Raw genomic sequence first — 19655 nt, forward strand, 5'->3', positions numbered from 1 at the left:
AACATATTGGCAATTGTACTTCCACAATGTCAGTTAATGACTTAACACTTCCCTCCAACAATTTTCCAATGACCAGCAACTCCAACACATGTGCATGAGTTTTCTCTCCCTTGTGAATTTCACATTGCTGGCAGTTAGGAGACGCCCTTTCCTGACAGGAGATGCAGAGTGCTTGTATTCATGTGGCAGCAAGTGTTCCTGCTGCAGGCTGGGAACAGAACTTTGACAGGGAGGAAAGTTCCTCACAAGCAGTGGCGTGGTGAGTGGTAAAACTGGAGTTGAGTTCTTGGCAGTTACAGTTAAAGCTTTTGGTGTGTCTGCATCACATGTATGGACATGTCCCAAGAGCAGTCCCCAGAGGCATTCTAGTTGACTTAGCCAGAAGGCCAACAAGATTGGTGAGAAACTGCATGCCAGAAAGGGAGCTGCAACACAGTCTGAAAGGCTGAGATACTATCGTGATAGGTCCTATAGGAACACGACAGGTAGATCATACAGATAAGCAGTTACAGTACATATTCCCCCTCTGCATCAACCCTGTTCTGCTAGCCAGTGTGTAACAATGGTCCATGGCAAGCTCTGCTGTCTAGCACCACTGCTGATGCTAAACACACTCTAACTTTGTCCTCTGCAAGTGCAAACACCAAGACTCTGGCTCCTGTGCAAGTGCACAAGGAAGAGAAATAACACCTTGCAGCACTCTCTTCCAAACACCTTGTGAACCCAAGCAGAGCTAGACACGAGCTACGTCATGGACAGATTAGCGAGCCCTGGGGATGTCCCCATTCCACTCGGAAACTGGCAGAAATTTTGGGAAGGTCTCAAGTCTATCTAAGACAGAATGCATGGCCAAAATATATCTAAATCTAAAAGTAATATGCAAGTATATCGATATTTCAGCTGTTTGATTCATTACCATTAACACTTCCTTAAGCAAGTATGTTTTACAAGGATTTTACCATCTAATCCACAAATATAAACTGTTCCATCTTGAGAGTCCACTTTGGTGTTAAAAATGACTTCAGGATGACCCCTCTGCTAGATACTTTGAAATTTAGAGCTCTGAACCTTGCTGTTCCAATATCAAGTTGCTTAAAATTCTGACTGAATGCGGCCCTGTCTTCCAGCTTAGTACTAATGTGGACACGAGAACGAATGGATATAAACTGGCAGTGGGGAAGTTTAGGCTTGAAATTAGACGAAGGTTTCTGACCGTCAGAAGGGTGAAATATTGGAACGGCCTTCCGAGGGAAACGGTGGGGGCGAGGGACCTGTCTGGTTTTAAGATTAAATTAGATAAGTTTATGGAGGGAATGGTTTAATGGTAAAACACATTAGCTGAGGAATACCGAGCAATGGCAGGTAAATAGTATAATGGCTAACAAGGGTCAGGCTGGAGACTCTTTCCTACATGCTCGGGGTCTTACTGATCGCCATATTTGGGGTCGGGAAGGAATTTTCCTCCAGGGTAGATTGGCTGAGGCCCTGGAGGTTTTTCGCCTTCCTCCGCAGCATGGGGCAGGGATCGCTAGCAGGAGGGTTCTCTGCCAATTGAAGTCACCAAGACACAGGATTTGGGGACTTCATCAGCAGAGTCAAGGGAAGGGTGGGGACAGTTTTGTGGCCTGCGGCATGCAGGGGGTCAGACCAGATGATCATAATGGTCCCTTCTGACCTTAAAGTCTATGAGTCTATGAGTCTAGAAGAATTAGTATCCCTGTAATTGCTGATGGCAGCACTTCACATCTCCCTTGCCTTAGGACTCATCACTGTACAAAAGCTAGTATATTTCAGAGTCACAGTAGAACACATGGAAACAATTTCAGGGGTTCATGAGCATATTTTAAAAGGAAGTATTAATACAGATCGAAACACATCAGGAAGGGGTTTACCTGGCAGGGCAGTCATGTATGTTGCAGGACTGATAACTAACCACTGGCTTCTGACGGTCTTCACATAATGATTCATTCACTTTTTGTTCTTTGGAATTCACACACTGCAGCCTTCTGAAGTGAGTTCCTAAATTCCCACAGGTAGCAGAGCAAGGACTCCACTCAGCATACTCCCATTTATAGTCTGTCAATAGGAGAAGAAATGCAAATAAAAATTAGTGTGAGAAACCATTATAGATAGTAATTGTGTAGCAAATGTATTTGTGATACAGCAGTTTCCGTAAGACAGATAGCTACCACGCTTGTTGTGGAAAAAATCTTAGTTCCTGTCTAACATGTAAGGTCAAATTCTGCCATCAGGTATGTACATGAACCTCCCACGGAAGTCAATAGGATCAGCGTCTGTGCAGAAGGATAGAATTTGCTCACAGTCGGAACTGATGAATCTCTTTAAAGGCTTTCATAGCATTCTTTATACAGTGAGCATTAAAAAAGGAAACTGTAAATAATAATCTCCATGTTTCTTGCTGTGCTGTAAAGAGCCTATTCTGTATAGATCTTATCATTACTTCAGACCTCTTGCATAATTTCAAGATTTAAGAGAATCTTGCCTGGTATAAACTATAGAAAATGCACCTAATGCATAAATAATTTGCCACTAAAGCATTTGGCAAGATGAAAAAGGATTTATTTTTTTAAAAAAGAACCCACTATATTAAAGACTGGTCATCTCCAACAATTATAGCCCTTATATTTGGTCACAATTCCAAATGATTTCCTTTCCACACACTCCCCCGTTTTTTTGACACTTGGTATAAGATGAAGTACTATGCAATGTTGACAGATTTTTATGTGATTACAGAAGGAGTCAGATTTTTCTGTAATAACCAAGAATAATTGCAAAAAGAAGAACAGGAGTACTTGTGGCACCTTAGAGACTAACAAATTTATTAGAGCATAAGCTTTCGTGGACTACAGCCCACTTCTTCGGATGCATAGAATGGAACATATATTGAGGAGATATATATACACACATACAGAGAGCATAAACAGGTGGGAGTTGTCTTACTAACTCTGAGAGGCCAATTAATTAAGAGAAAAAAAAAAAAACTTTTGAAGTGATAATCAAGCTAGCCGAGTACAGACAGTGTGATAAGAAGTGTGAGAATACTTACAAGGGGAGATAGTCAACGTTTGTAATGGCTCAGCCATTCCCAGTCCTTATTCAAACCGGAGTTAATTGTGTCTAGTTTGCATATCAATTCTAGCTCTGCAGTCTCTCTTTGGAGTCTGTTTTTGAAGTTTTTCTGTTGTAATATAGCCACCCGCAGGTCTGTCACTGAATGACCAGACAGGTTAAAGTGTTCTCCCACTGGTTTTTGAGTATTTTGATTCCTGATGTCAGATTTGTGTCCATTAATTCTTTTGCGTAGAGACTGTCCGGTTTGGCCAATGTACATGGCAGAGGGGCATTGCTGGCACATGATGGCATAGATCACATTGGTAGATGTGCAGGTGAACGAGCCCCTGATGGTATGGCTGATGTGATTAGGTCCTATGATGATGTCACTTGAATAGATATGTGGACAGAGTTGGCATCGGGGTTTGTTACAAGGATAGGTTCCTGGGTTAGTGGTTTTGTTCAGTGATGTGTGGTTGCTGGTGAGTATTTGCTTTAGGTTGGGGGGTTGTCTGTAAGCGAGGACAGGTCTGTCTCCCAAGATCTGTGAGAGTAAAGGATCATCTTTCAGGATAGGTTGTAGATCTCTGATGATGCGCTGGAGAGGTTTTAGTTGGGGGCTGAAGGTGACAGCTAGTGGTGTTCTGTTATTTTCTTTGTTGGGCCTGTCTTGTAGGAGGTGACTTCTGGGTACTCGTCTGGCTCTGTCAATCTGTTTTTTCACTTCAGCAGGTGGGTATTGTAGTTTTAAGAATGCTTGATAGAGATCTTGTAGGTGCTTGTCTCTATCCGAGGGATTGGAGCAAATGCGGTTATATTTTTTTTTTTTTTTTTTTTTTTTTCTCTTAATTAATTGGCCTCTCAGAGTTAGTAAGACAACTCCCACCTGTTTATGCTCTCTGTATGTGTGTATATATATCTCCTCAATATATGTTCCATTCTATGCATCCGAAGAAGTGGGCTGTAGTCCACGAAAGCTTATGCTCTAATAAATTTGTTAGTCTCTAAGGTGCCACAAGTACTCCTGTTCTTCTTTTTGCGGATACAGACTAACACGGCTGTTACTCTGAAACAAGAATAATTGATAGCTACCAGCTGTGTCCACAGCCTCAATCCTACAGCACATACTGAATTCTTTAACTTATTGTTTTTCAGTGTTTCCTAATTACTTCTGGGTTTCTTAAAATAATATCAAAGCAGAAATGGTTAAATTTACTGGCTGCAACAGTGATGGAGAAACTGTATTGTTTGTTTAACTATGATGCCACTGTGCAGCAGTGCCCTCAGTATGCCTACTGTACAAAAACCACCAAAGAAGTCCTCGCATTTTTAAAAAGGTTTGGATATCTAAATGATGAACCATTTACATGTGCAATTCTCAAAATCAAAGCTCATGATTGGAAAAAAAAATCCCCAGTAAAAATGCTGACCAATATCAACGTGAAATGTATTGGTAAACAAACAAAATGCAGGCAGATGAAAGACACCAGATGCCATATACTTAACTAGAGCGATATGCAGAACTCCACTAGCTTCAATGACATACACACTCATGGAGTGAGACCCTCACATGTAATGTTTTCTAATAGTCTTAATAAATTAATACTGAGCTTTACTTTTAATTTCAGATTTGTCATCAGTAGGCCATATTTTGACCATGGATACATTTCTAGTAAAATGACTACATTGTAGTAATCAGATAACTCAGGCTCTGATCCTGAAAGCCCTTACATACTAAAGTAGTCCTCATTCACATACATAGTCTAGTGGCTGTCATTGGACTACTCCTACTTATCAAAGTAAAGGATTGCAGGATCACACATTATATCTTCTGTTGATCTTTTGTCAATAAACAGTAAGCCAAATCATGTTGCTATCTGTAAAATATGAGCAAGGCCCTTTATTTTTGATTTTTATGTGGTTTAAAATTTATCAGTGTTCATAATAAAAAAATAAAAGGGGGTGAAAATCAGTGTAAAAAATTAACTTCACAGTTTTCTGCATAAATATCAGAATTATTAGGGGACAAGAGGACAACAAAACAGCAACAAATGGAGAAAAGGAAGAGTATTTCCAACCCAGCTTCCCACTCCAGAATGAGAGATGGCTGCTTGGTAACCTGTATGGAATCCAGGGATCCCCAGACTTGGCTCCCCACTCCAGAGGGAGAGATGGCAGACTGGTAACCTGTGTGGCCCAGATAACCGACCTGCCATCTCTCCTTCCAGAGCAGGCCTAGAAATGGAAGAGGTGGAGGAGGCAAGGGTGCCATCTCACACTGCCTTCTCCACCTCTTCTGCTTTCAGGCCCACTCCAGAAGGAGAACTGGCAGCCTGGAATTACATGGACTGCTCAGGTTACAGAGCCACCATCTTTCCTTCTGGAGCAGGGAGCCGGATCTGGCAAGTTCCAGCCCTTCTTTTTTTGAGGAGCTGAGTACTGATGTATACATACGTATGCCTACATATATACATACCTACTGTAATGTACTGGATTTTTTTTTAACATAATCAGTATTCTCATGTTCTTGAATGGTCCAAAATTCAGGTGAAAATTGGTAAAAAATGTATAATAACTTTTGTAAACCCTGGGGTTTTTTGGTTAAAAAAATTAGTAAAAACTGAAAATGAAAGACCTTGTACATGAGATATATGATAAGTAACTGATTCCAATTTTCAAAAACATTTGCTTTTAAAATCCCTTTAGAATTCTCCTGATATTGAGTTATTGGGTGAGAATTTCAAAAATGTCTAAGGGAGGCAGGCGCCTAACTCTGAAACTTTCAGTGGGACTTGGGTACATAGCTTTCTTAGGCACTTTTCAAAATCACACTCCCCACTCTTATTATCTAATATGAATGAATTATAGGGCACATTCAAGACTTATGAACTTCACAATAAAGTGTTTGCAGATGGGGTCTACTCTCCTGTAAGCACATATGTAAGGTATCTCTCTCTCTCTCTCTCTCTCTCAGGCCCCATTCTTACACTGTGTAGCCGAATGAAGCTAATGGGGCTCTGTACATGCACATATCACAATGCAGGATCAGGGGCTTACTGGTTACTCTCAAAAATTTAAAATAGCTTTAAAATTAACATCGGCTTGGTATCTGCAGTACTTTCCACGTAGGACCTATAGTAAATATAGAGTAGTATAGTAATACAGCCAGTTTACCCTATCTATTTATTAAAGGTAAACTGGTAAATTTAAGGGCAAGCACTGGAATAGATTTAACATTGTAATACCAATGAAATGTTAATATTATAATTAATAACTTTTCATACACATTCTAAAGCATCTAATATTTTCAATCTTTATCCCAAAGACAATTTTGTTAGTCAGACAGTACTATCACAATGATAATATATATGGCCTGTTGAAGCAGAAGTTTGTGTATGGTTGGCCTGATTTAATATCGGTGTAACATATCAAGTCACTGAATTGAGGAGTATTATTTTAGCTTCTTGATAAAATACTATAAAATAAATGAATAAAATGAGCGTTCACATAAAATTCAAGGCCTTGATCCTGCAAACATGCATGTGCCTGCTTAACTTTAACTGATTGAAATGGAACTACTCACATATATAAAGTTGAGTATACACATTAGTGTTTACAGAACTGGGGGCTTAATACTTTATATGTAAGCAATAGAGCAATAAAATTGTCAAAACATTAGGGAGAAATATTAAAAAGTAAGAATTTGTCATAGAATTTTCAACAAACCTTCCTTCTTGACATTTACCCAAACAGACAATGGTTTTACACTAGTTGAAGTCCGACATCGGTATTGTCCAGCAAATTGACCAGACACAGTGTTCACCTCTAGGATACGTCCCCCAACCAAGGCTCTATATACCAAGTCTTTAACTTCCTCAACGGGACGATTTCTGAAGAACCAACGAATCATATTTCCGTGATTAGGATGCACTGGACAACCTAGAAATCAATGGCATTTTAGTATTTTTTCTAAGTTTAATGTATATATTGTGATATCTGTGTTTTCTATTTGTGCATAGATGTGTGGAAGCTTCTCGCAGCAGTATAAGTAAAAAGAGGGGTATGTATTAATTTACAGAAGTCTGAGGTAAGGCAAAACTAGTCTCAAGTGCTCCCAGGTGAGCTATCTTCCACTTAGCTAAAGTGAGGCTCTTTTGTGTATCTGCCACAATAATTTACATTCTCCCTCCACTTTAAGTGAGAGTTTATTATGTTCTTTATGAACCAAAGGTGAAATCCTGACCCCATTGAAGTCAATGGTAAAACTCCCATTGACTTTGACAGAGTCAGGATTTCACTCCAAGACTGTGAACCATGTTTAAATGTGGCTTACATGTTGCTGCATACCACTTTATAGAAACAGACAAGAATGGAAACTGACATATTAGTTTAGATGGAGAACTCAAAATCAAGTCTACAGTCCAGGTGGATCTCTCACAGTTTTCAAGGGCAGCTCAAAGAGAAACTTCACTATTCCGTCCAATGATGATTCATTTAGAAAGACCCTGTGATATGCAGAGTTACCATTTTTAAAACAGTTTTTGAAAAATTCCTTTTATAAAAATTAGACTCCATCATTTCTTATTTTCTCCCTCCTAAGTAAAAATCTAAGAAAGCAGATAGCATGTCCTGAAGGCTAACAAATCAGGGCTCTGACAAACCAAGGCAGAAGTAAAGATGATGGCCCATAGGAAAATTGGAAGAACCCTCAATATTTCAACAGGAATGTGGTGAACCCCTCAGAATGACAAAATTTGGCTGAAAATAAATCAGTTTAGCATGCAATCATGATATATTGGCACAGCTATATTAATATGCAGGACTACACTAAATAGCAAGATGGTTGTGAGCAACTAAGAACCAACAAAATAAAATCGCTCATATGGCTGTTATATATTTATTGTTCCTTCTTCAGTTTTGTTTCTATATTTTTAAAAATTAAAATAAGTCCTGAATTACTAGCGCAATATTTTGTCAGTTGGTACAATTTTTAAACAGCAGTTAATGATAATGTTGGAGAATTCACTGCAGACCCTAACACAGCACCATTGCTTGTTCCATCACAATGCACCACAATTGGGGCAGTGTAGACTGCGGTGACTAGGCAGAGTTTCGGGACCAGTTCCTGATTGCTGATTGATGATGAAGGAAGGCTGAAAGAATTGGGTTTGTTTAGTTTGGAAAAGAGAAGACTGAGTGGGGACATGATAGCAGTTTTCAGGTATCTAAAAGGGTGTCATAAGGAGGAGGGAGAAAACTTGTTCACCTTAGCCTCTAAGGATAGGACAAGAAGCAATGGGCTTAAACTGCAGCAAGGGAGGTTTAGGTTGGACATTAGGAAAAAGTTCCTAACTGTCAGGGTGGTTAAACACTGGAATAAATTGCCTAGGGAGGTTGTGGAATCTCCATCTCTGGAGATATTTAAGAGTAGGTTAGATAAATGTCTACCAGGGATGGTCTAGACAGTATTTGGTCCTGCCATGAGGGCAGGGGACTGGACTCTTGAGGTTCCTTCCAGTCCTAGAATCTATGAATCTATGTTTCTCAAGAGATAAAAATAGATATTCCTTGGGGTTTAGTCTTTGTGGTGGGGCCATCCTAATCATGTCCTTTCCATTTAAATAAAATTATTACTAACAAAACTTTTAATTCTAACAAGAATGATGCCAAGGCAACATACCTATCCTTAGCAGATCACCATGTATCACACTAATATTTGTACCAATTCCAGATGCCATCAGGACACGCTTCCTCCTGCTACTTATTGCTGATACAGTGTTAGTCCCTGGAAACTTTTGTTCTGGAAAACAATGCATTATAATACTTGATGAAAAGATATTGACAAGGATGATTTTGATCAAATTGTCCAAGGTTCTATTTATGAAACAGAAGAATTACAGTATTTTGGAACTCTTTAGGATCATCATCTTGTACATTAATGCACCAGAACACAAAAAACATCTCTTTCTTTAAAAGGTTTTTCAGAGTAACATTTGTTATTGACCCTCATTCAAAATTTCATCTTTTAACAAAACAACCCTGTTATCCTTCTACTGTCATAAAAAATTTATCAAATCTTTGGCCTTGTTTATGGTTTCTCATGACAACGTCATTTATCATTTCATTATCAAACATTTATATGAAGCAATTTTTAAAAACCCTCTCATTGGAGTCAGCTCAACTCCTTGCTTCCGTCTGATGGAAATATGACAAATTGCTAAAATAATAAAAAGAAATCTCTTAAAAATCTGCTCTGCATGGTAGACGTTGCATAATATGGATGAAATTATATGCCTGTCACTATAGTAACTTCTTTTTTCACATTAATGCCAGAATAACATGGTCAATCTGTCAATACACATAGTTCTTACCACTTTGTCAAAGTTTACTTTTAGTGAATGTACATATTATACATGATCCTGCCTCCTTCTGTGGTTTAGGTCTTTTATTGCTTTTTTACTACTTTCTCAGGCTTTGCTTCCATTAATTAAACTCTTCTGCATTTTTTATTACGTAGAATAACAAAGAAGCATCTGATGCATTTGTGTGCATGGTGGTATGTACAGCCGACTGTGACTAACCCTGCACTGACATAAAGAGGAGACAGGGTGCACTCATTTCCATCCCTCCTCAGTAGTGGCCAGTCAAACCTTTAGTCCTTATATTCCCTGAGTATAAAGACTATATATATACACACATACTGTACATACCACCATGCACACAAATGCATCAGATGTTTCTTTGTTATTCTACGTAATAAAAAATGCAGAAGAGTTCAATTAATGGGAGCAAGCCTGAGAAAGTAGTAAAAAAGCAATAAAAGACCTAAATATAAATAAATATATATATGTAATGCTGCCACATAACTTGCCAGAGAGGGGCAGGACCACTGCCTGACCTACAATGCTCTGCGGGGCTCCTGATCATTCATGGCTCCTCTAAAATAGGTAGGAGCTTCAAAGACTCAAAATAGTCCAGTCCTCAAGTCCTGACTGACAAAACTTCCTCCCCATTGAAATCAGTGGGAGTGTTGCTTGAGCATAGACTAAGAATTGCAGGATTTGGCCCCTACTACCTACTTCAGATTCACTTAAATCAGTGTCAGGTGATTGGGACCAGAAATAAAGTTCAGGCTCTGATCAGGAGTCCTGTGACACATCTTTAATTACACTGCCCTCCTCAGAAGCATCTGGCTCCTCTGCTTCAGCCAGGAAGCTGGAAACCATGAGTGTATCCTATTGCCACTGTTTATAGTAGGCTCCACACCCTCACTCTTACAAAGAGACTCACATCTCCCCAAATTTCTTACCTGCGAAAATAGGCCTCATCATCTATAAGCCAGCTAATGTTTGTGTGCTTAACAGTGAGGGTGTGTAATAGAACTCAGTATGCTTAGCTAGCACAAAGTGTTTGGGGAGTTAGTCTTTACAGATAGAAGATCCATTCCCTGGGGATACTTGGGGGTCAAGGTTGCATTGTGGGATTTTACAAGACTAATCTATTTACAGTAGAGTTGATTAACCAGCCATTTTTAGTTTTTCATTTTCAGCTTCTTACCCCTTACTAGGGTAAATAAAGACATTCAGGGTGGGCTGCCCAGGTTCTTTAATTTTTATTCTTCTCTTGTGTATGTTTTATTGCCCTCTGAGATTAGAAGTACAACTCTCACTAGGGGAAGTGGGTTGCTCTGGATTTCCTTGTAAATCCTGTCCTCTGTCCCCAGGTGAAAGCACCATGCATTCTTTAATCTGGATTTATCTCCTACAGAGTGTCAACAAGGCTCTAGAAGACCCAGGTCTCTTGCTTAAAGGCTATTGGCTGTTGCCAAGAAGATGGCACAGTTGCCCAGTGGCAAGTGGATGGAGCCCAAGAAAGAGGCATCAGAACTCAAATTCTCTGTGCTCAAAGTTAGCACAAACAGACAGTATGGAATGAAAAACACACTTCAAAGGGCCAGGTTCCATCAGGAAATTCTAAACCCATGTCAATTAGAGGATTAAATATTTCTCCAAACACATCCCTAGCCATTCTAAGAACAACACTTTATAACCAAAATGGTTTGTCATTGCTTATGAATGATGAACTATGATTTTACACTTACCAAATAAGTGAAGGACAGATGTGGCTACTGCTTTTCCAAGAGCACTGGTTGCTGTGCAAGTATATGTTCCGGTATTTTCAAATGAAACATTCTGCAGAAATAAGGACCCATTCAAAAGCAAGAAAGAATTGTTTCGTAGGGATTCTTTCTTCTTAAGCCAAGTTACTTTCGGTTGGGGAACACCTTAAAAAGACAAATAATAAAAATGCTGACCACCTTATATAAACCTTGGGTTTTATCTTTTGCACTGCTGCCCATCACTGTAATATCGAATGCCTTGAGTTCTAATGTCATTTTTCAGACAGCGCAATAAAACAACAGCAGTTTTAACAAAATAAGCACATTTTTTGCATTCACAACAAAATATCCTCAAATGGGTAGTTCTCATTTATAATACTCAGTTCTAGTAGTACTTCAACACAGAGCAGTGATAAAAGGTTAAGCACTCTGTGGGAAGCTAATAGAATGGCTTTACAAATGACTGTCAATCCTCAGAAAGTAATATATTACAATTTAAGGGCCTAAGCTCTATATCAATGTTCAAGTGATTTATCCCACTGGATGACATGAGACTGCTCACATGAATAAGGACAACTCATGTAAAGGCTTTCAGGATCAGGTCCTTATTTCCAATAGCATCCTTTATACAAACTACATCCCAGAACACATCACAGGATAAAAAATAAAGTTACAAAATTCTTAAAACAAAAGCAGAGAAAGAGAGCAATTAGGGGGCATAGTATACACCTGGGGGAAAATATGCACATGAGATTTGAGAATAGATGGGGTCAATGTGTGCCAAGAATACAAGAAGGCTGTTCCATATGACAGAAGCTGCAGAGATTACTTGTATCAGCAGCACGTGAAGGGATAGAGAGGGGAACAGTCTGACACAGAGCCTCTATCATTAACACTCTTATTTGTTGTGCTGCAGAAGGCTAACTGTATTCTAGTTGCTTTTTAATTAAAATCCTGTCATCTTTCCTATTACAACCATTAACTTCCAAGAATTCACTTTTGTCCAATACTTGACATCCCACGTGTCAAACTATGAATATTTTTTTCTTTTAAAGGAGTGATGTTTGTCAAACAGCATTAGCAATACTGGATGCTTTCTAAAGTTGCTCTTATCCCCAAACATCTGCCTTTAAATGGAAATTTTGCAAGCCATTAATTCCAGCACATTAAAAGCTCTTTATTGCTGGCCCTTCATGCCAGCTGCTGGATCAGGGGCATTCTTCTGAAGTCCCAAAGGTCCATTGAAATCACACTGAATCACTCTGTCAGTGACAGTGCACAGTGGCCAACCCGAGAGGGGCATTATGCATGAGGCACATTAAGCAGGCATAAAAAAGCTAAATTGTCTTCTGCACAGTGCTTTCTTGACTAAAAACACTTATCATTGGCCATTTAAGGATATTATAATGGGTGGACCTACCTGATTATGTGGGACATTTGGAAATATTAACCATATTGAATGCTAATTCAGTCCCCTTTCTTCACAGATCATTGTGTGGTATTGCTTTACAGATTATGTCTTCATGATGTGGAATGGCCCTTAAGAAGAACTTTAACAATTCAATCACTGGCTTAGTATTTTCAATGCACACCTCTCATTTTCCCTTCAGTATAATAAGAACCAGATATATTTTTTGGATTCAGCTATTTCACTGAAGGAAAATGTTCCTCACACCAATTTGTCTAGAAAGCCACCAGACAGAAACACCCTACCACATTATCAAAGATTTAAACTAGACAATTTAGCAACTAGTTAAAGTATTTTTAGGTTCAAAAGATTGTGTACCACTGAACAAAATAGCACAAAAATTTTAAAAAGATATACCTATCTCATAGAACTGGAAAGGACCCTGAAAGTCATTGAGTCCAGCCCCCTGCCTTCACTAGCAGGACCAAGTACTGATTTTTGCCCCAGATCCCTAAGTGGCCTCCTCAAGGATTGAACTCACAACCCTGGGTTTAACAGGCCAATGCTCAAACCACTGAGCTATCCCTCCCACCTCAAACAAGTGCTTGTCTGTAGCGTACACAAGAGTCCAAAATCAGAAGTTATCTTTCAGCTTTTCCAGTAGAAGCTTTATACCATTTTGAGAAATCCTGCTGGGATTAGGAAGAACTCTTGTTTTAAGTGTCCCTTTTGTAATTAACCCAAACTTTCTGGCTAACATGAATCCTTCTCAGAGAGCAATGGGCCAGTTTACATCAGAGATAGTGTTATTTGTTTGATTCACTAAGCCCTATGGGAAATTGTTCTCAACACAGCATGCACGCACACGCACACCCAGTGTCCAAAATGTACCCAATTCCTAGGATTTATCTGTATTCTTAATTTAAATAAAATATAAACCACAAAGCACAGTCTAAGCTTTCTTACAAGGTTGTCGTATTCCTAGGGTTTCTCCCTACGAGGTAGCTCTCTCCCTGCTTCTCGTTCTTTCTGACCCTCTTTGGATACATCTACATAGAGTGGTAGCCTGCGGCAGCAAGTCTCAGAGCCAGGTTAACGGACTTGGGCTACTGTGCTAAAAATAGCTGTGGATTTGTTGCAGCGTGGGCTTTGAAGCCTAGGGCGGGGGGGTGGGTTTCAGAGCCCAAGCCACAACATCTAAGCCTTTTGGGGCCTGTATTGGAGTTAGTGAACTCCCCTGGCCTGGGCTCCAGAATAAACAAGGAGTCTGAAGAACAGTCCTGCCTCTCCTTGAAGGTCCCAAACCCCGCCACCTGTCACACCCACTTTGTAAGTCAATTGGAATGATTAGTAAATAATATTTCTTTCTGCTTCAACAGCCTCTGTGAATTTCTGCTTGGCGAAGAATAGCAAGCAGGACTGCCCATGCTGGGAGGTGGGCCAAGTTCCTCAAGTGAATAAAGATTGAAGCATTGATTTTTCAAACCCTGCCCCTGACAAGGAGGATGGGGCTAAAGAGTAAACAGAACTGCACATGGCTGTTTTGCAGTTTACGCCCAATAGAAATGCACAATTATCCTTAAATCTGCTGTGTAGCGTCACCATGAGGGGAAAAATATGGAGAAAAAAAAATCTAACGTCTTAAAAAATTTAATCTAATCTGGGACAACGAACACTATTATGCACTAATCATAATTGTACGGTTATTACATGGTATCACTACAATGCAGAGTTGAGGTTGTTTGAATTCCTGTACTGTTCATTTCCATGCCTCAATATGTTTGGATTTCTTTTAAGGTTAATGCTAACTCTGTATTTCCTGAGATGATGATAATGGTTTTGCAGATAACTGCAACATCCTATAATGTATTTTTCCTTAAATTACTGATAGATACTTGTGTGCATGTTGTGTTTTTATCTGGAAATTGATAATAATGAAGCTTACGTCTGATACAGAGTGGATTTATGTTACATTTAGTTCAGTTGGCCTCCTTGTGACCATTTTGGGGATCTTCCCCTAGTTTTTACATTTGATTTCCCCCCCCCCCCCAATCTTCTTATTAACTGAAAAATGATCCTTTTGTGAGTGGGCTGAGGCTACTGGGCTATTTGGTTAAAGATGGTTGGATTTGCTGTCTTTCTAGTTCTTCTTTTAAACACTGAGTGGCAGCACCTGGATTACAGCCAAGCTAACTGCAGTAAAGACATTCCCTTAGGGCAGCGGTTCTCAACCTACGGGCTGCTTGTGGCTCAATCAGCACACAGCTATGGCCCATGAGACATCCTCAGGGCCATACAGGTAATCTATATAGTGTGTGGATGTGGCCCACATAACACATAGAGAGCTGCATATGTAGCCTACAATGGTAAATAGGTTGAGAATCACTGCATTAGGGTATAGCTACACAGCAAAGAAAAACATGTGGCTGGCCTGTGCCAGCCAACTTGGGCTCGTGGGGCTCAGGCTGCGGGACTGTTTCATTGCTATGTAGACTTCTGGGCTCAGGCTGGAGCCCAGACTCTAGTTTCCAAATCCTGCTCTCTCTCTGTCACACTATTCTGGCAGTGAACAGAGGTCATGGGGCAGGGCAGGGCAGGGCAGTGTATGCTGCTGTGTTCCACCATTCAGAGCAGCCCAGCGGCAGCCATGTCAGGTTGCTGTAAAAAAGAGCAGCCCCATACTCCATTCCTTGGAGCAGCCCAGAATCTGGGAAGCATAAAGGTGTCATAAAGCTTTCCAGGCTGTGCCTTATGAGGTGTGTATCCAGAGACATGAAGCAGTCTGTTCAGAAATTGTTTTTTGTTGTATGGTGCTTTAAGGTCTGGAGATATGCATCCTACAAATGGATTAAAGAAACAAAAGAGGCAAAAGAAAAATATAAAGTAACCCTTTGAACTACTCCTTTACTTTCTCTCATAGGGTCCCCTGGCCACTCTTTACTCTTGGAGATGGAAGCATGCACATTTCAAGCTGTTTTGCACCCCTTCCATTTATCTGTACGTTCATGCTTCCAATGACAGATCTATTTCTGCCCTGACTCTCTTTCAAAACACTGAGTTCTTGCACATACTGTCATTTCTCAAATTCCTATCAGCAGAAACTCTGACTTTTGGAAAATACTCTAGAAAAACTATTTTTAGAAGTGCATTTACCTTTTGCACGAAGCCTACATTCAGCAGTGCTTCACATACAACTCTTTCTCTCAAGATTACACACAGTGCCAGAGCCAATTCACAAACCTCATTTTTACACTTTTGTTGATTAGCCTTTCATTATGTAGCTTCCATCTAATTTGGCTTTAAAAACTACCCCGTATTTAATACTCATGAGCTGAGATATTACTTTTATTTTTATTTTTGTTTTTGTGCTGCATAACGAATGAACGATCAGGTCTTGTGAACAGCTGGGGCAAGGCATACTGTTTTCTCCCATTCCTCCCGTGACAGGGATCTTACAGTACGACTTTAAGAAGCACTGAATCAGCTGCCCAGAGGACTTGTTCACATACTCAGGATGTGGTACACAGCATGGCATAGAAATCAAGAGCTGCCTTTCCTAGAAAGAATAGTTAAGGCTTGTGTTTTACCCTTTAAAAGCTCATGTAAATAAGCTTTAAAAGTTATTATAAATATTAAGGAGGTTTCTTTGCCAAACTAGTAATAGGACTATATGGCGGGTTTCCCTCTTAGCAGTGACAAACTGAACAGAAGCCAAAATTGTTATTTAACCCTATTTGCTTAAGTAGGATTTCAGTGGTACCTAGCCCTCCGCACAGGAGTGAATTTCACCCCGTGGATCTGATTCTCATTTCCACAAAGGGCCATTAACTCGGCCTTTAAAAAAGCATAAATTATATTTCCTCACGTTTTAGGGCCTCTTTACATTCCCAGAATGGTGTAAAGTGTACTTAGTGTAAGGGTCTGTCTGCACTGCAGATCAAAGCAGGCTTTGCAGCTTGAGCAGACAGACATGTGCTAGTTCTGCTCAAGCTAGCATGCTAAAAATAGCCGTGCAGCTGGGAGTAGCATGGGTGGCGGCTCAGGCTAGCTACCTGAGTACAAACTTGCCTGGACCCGTTGGGTACATATTTGTGCTGCTAACCTGAGTCACCACTGATGCTACCCCAGGCTACTCTGCTATCATTTTGAATCCATGGCCCTGTGACTGCTTTAATTTATGCGGAGGGCTGGTTTGACTGCCAGCCAATCCCAGAATTAAGGGAGGCAGAAAAGTAGCTTGCAGTCACCCTCCCTGGGATCAGTGCAACTGAGGAACAAACCCATAGGTGTCTAATCTTCCCCAAACAATCATAAGGTTCTGAAACTCTGGGCACAATCCAGTTCCCACTGATGTCAATGGGAGTTTTGTCATCATACCCTATGGCTTCAATTGAAGAAACCACAAACACATGATTAAATCCATCCCTATTAGGGAAAGCAATTAAGCACATGCTAAAAGTTCAGCATGTGCATTACTGCCCTCCCTGAACAGAGATGCTTTCCTGAACGGGGGCCTGATTTGGTTTTAAAATAATCTTTACAACTTTAAAATCAGAATTTTAATCCTGTAATGGATCTAAACCCTCTGATGTTAAAACTGTCTGCTATGGACCTAAGGAGCTATAAAACCAATTTTAAAGTTTAATCTATTTATCTGACATCAAACAGAGGTTACTTTCCACCAGCACCAGAGCAGCTCTAAAACACTCAATGTTCCATGGAGGAAAAAAAATGGTTACTCACCTTTTTGTAACTGTTGTTCTTCGAGATGTGTTGTTCATGTCCATTCCAAGCAGATGTGTGCACACCAGCCAGAAGATTTTACTATAACAGCATCCGTAGGGTCGGCTTCGGCGCCCCCTGGAGTGGCGCCTTCATGGCGCTGTATATAGGGGCCAGCCGACCCTCCACCCCCTCAATTCCTTCTTGGCGACACTCCGACAGAGGGGCAGGAGGGTGGGTATTGGAATGGACATGAACAACACATCTCGAAGAACAACAGTTACAAAAAGGTGAGTAACCGTTTTTTCTTCTTCGAGTGATTGTCCATGCCCATTCCAAGCAGGTGACTCTCAAACCTGAACCTAGGTGGTGGGGTCGGAGGTCACTGCAGACTGGAGTACTGCGCAGCCAAAGGCTGCATCATCTCTAGCCTGGTGCATGATGGCATAGTGTGCCGTAAAAGTGTGGATTGAGGACCACGTGGCCTCTCTACAAATTTCCTGCATCGGGACCTGGGCCAGGAACGCAGCAGAAGAGGCCTGTGCTCTTGTGGAGTGGGCCATGATATGCGGGGCTGGTATGTTAGCCCGACTGTAGCATTCCCGGATGCAGATTTTGATCCAAGAGGAGATCCGTTGTGACGAGACAGGGAGCCCCTTCATCCTATCGGCCACGGCAACAAAAATTTGGGTCGATTTCCTGAAGGGTCTTGTCCTTTCAATGTAGAATGCGAGGGTCCTGCGAACGTCCAGGGAATGTAGCCTACGCTCCTTAGCCAAGGAGTGCGGTTTCTGATAGAACACCGGGAGAAAAATCTCTTGGCCCATGTGAAATGGGGAAACCACCTTAGGAAGGAACGCTGGGTGCGGCCTGAGTTGGACCTTGTCTTTGTGGAAGACGGTGTATGGAGGTTCAGATGTCAGTGCTCTTAGTTCCGGCACCCTACGGGCTGATGCGATAGCCACCAAGAACCTTATATGAAAGATATAACAGTGAGCACGAGGCCAGCGGCTCGAAGGGGGGCCCTGTGAGGATGGACAGGACCAAATTGAGGTCCCAAGCAGGGACAGATTGACGAATGTGCGGGAACAACCTGTCAAGGCCCTTGAGGAAGCAACCAACGAGTGGGTCCGCAAACACTGAGGTACTCCCCGCTCCAGGGTGGAACGCTGAGATTGCAGCAAGGTGTACTCGAACAGAAGAGAGGGAGAGTCCCAGGTGTCTCAGATGTAACAAGTAGTCCAATATGAGAGGGACCGGGGCGAGCAAGGGAGCCTGACCCCGTTGTGTGGCCCAGAGGGAGAAGCGCTTCCACTTGGCCAAGTATGTGGTCCTTGTTAAGGGCTTCCTGTTACCAAGAAGGACCTGCCTGACCTGATGAGAACATTGCATCTCCACAGGGTTTAGCCATGGAGCATCCAGGCTGTGAGGTGGAGCGACTCCAGGTTCGGGTGACGCAGGCGACCCCGATCCTGTGTGATCAAGTCCGAGAGTAGGGGCAACCTGAGGGGCACCTGTATAGACATATGCAGGAGCGACGTGTACCAGTGCTGGCGTGGCCACGCCGACGCTATTAGGATGACCTGAGCGTGATCTCTGCAGGCCTTGAGGATTACTCTGTGAACCATAGGAATCGGGGGAAAGGCGTAAAATAGGCCGTCCGCCCAAGAGAGGAGGAAGGCATCTGTTAGAGACCCCAGACTGCATCCCATGAGGGAGCAGAATTGGCGACACTTCCTGTTCTCTCTGAAGGCAAACAGGTCCACCTGGGGATGACCCCAGAGCCAGAAAATTGAGAGTACTATATCCCAGTGGAGAGACAACTCGTGACCTTGGAACAAGTGACTGAGGGCATCTGCAAGCCCATTCTGCGTCCCCGGTAGGTAGGATGCTGTCAGGTGAATTATGTTCTATACGCAAAAGTCACATAATGCGATGGCTTTCCAGCACAGGGGAGAGGAGCGAGCACCACCCTGTTTGTTGATATAGAACATCGTTGGCGTGTTGTCCGTGAGGACAGAAACGCACCTGCTCGCCAGCTGGGATTTGAAGGCTATGCATGCGAGGCGCACCGCTCGTAATTCCCTGACATTGATGTGTAACGAAAGGTCTTGTCGTGACCAAAGGCCTTGGGTCCTGAGGTCGCCCAGATGTGCACCCCATCCCACATCCGATGCGTCCGTTACCAGGGATAGGGAAGGCTCGGGGCCAAGGAAACCCACTATTAATTTGCATTTAGAAACACAAAAGGGAAGCTAAACAACATGAATGATTCATAAGCCCAGGGATTTTACTATTATATCCTTCTCACCCCCCGCCCCGATTTTTCTGAAG

The 19655-nt window shown here is 41.5% G+C and overlaps 1 protein-coding gene across 10 annotated transcripts in view; it reads right to left on the bottom strand.

Annotated features, from left to right (window-relative positions):
* ADAMTSL3 (ADAMTS like 3) overlaps positions 1-19655 on the bottom strand; it is a 261150-nt gene that overhangs the window by 9228 nt on the left and 232267 nt on the right. For all 10 annotated transcript variants that reach the window (XM_054042181.1, XM_054042182.1, XM_054042179.1 and 7 more), the window contains exons 24-27: positions 11174-11356; positions 8753-8872; positions 6799-7011; positions 1893-2076 (exon numbers count right to left, since the gene is read on the bottom strand). In XM_054042181.1, coding sequence (XP_053898156.1) covers positions 1893-2076; positions 6799-7011; positions 8753-8872; positions 11174-11356 — 700 coding nt within the window. The remainder of the gene's footprint in view (positions 1-1892; positions 2077-6798; positions 7012-8752; positions 8873-11173; positions 11357-19655) is intronic.

Source organism: Malaclemys terrapin, chromosome 10 (assembly GCF_027887155.1).
Source record: "Malaclemys terrapin pileata isolate rMalTer1 chromosome 10, rMalTer1.hap1, whole genome shotgun sequence".
Taxonomy (NCBI): domain Eukaryota; kingdom Metazoa; phylum Chordata; order Testudines; family Emydidae; genus Malaclemys; species Malaclemys terrapin.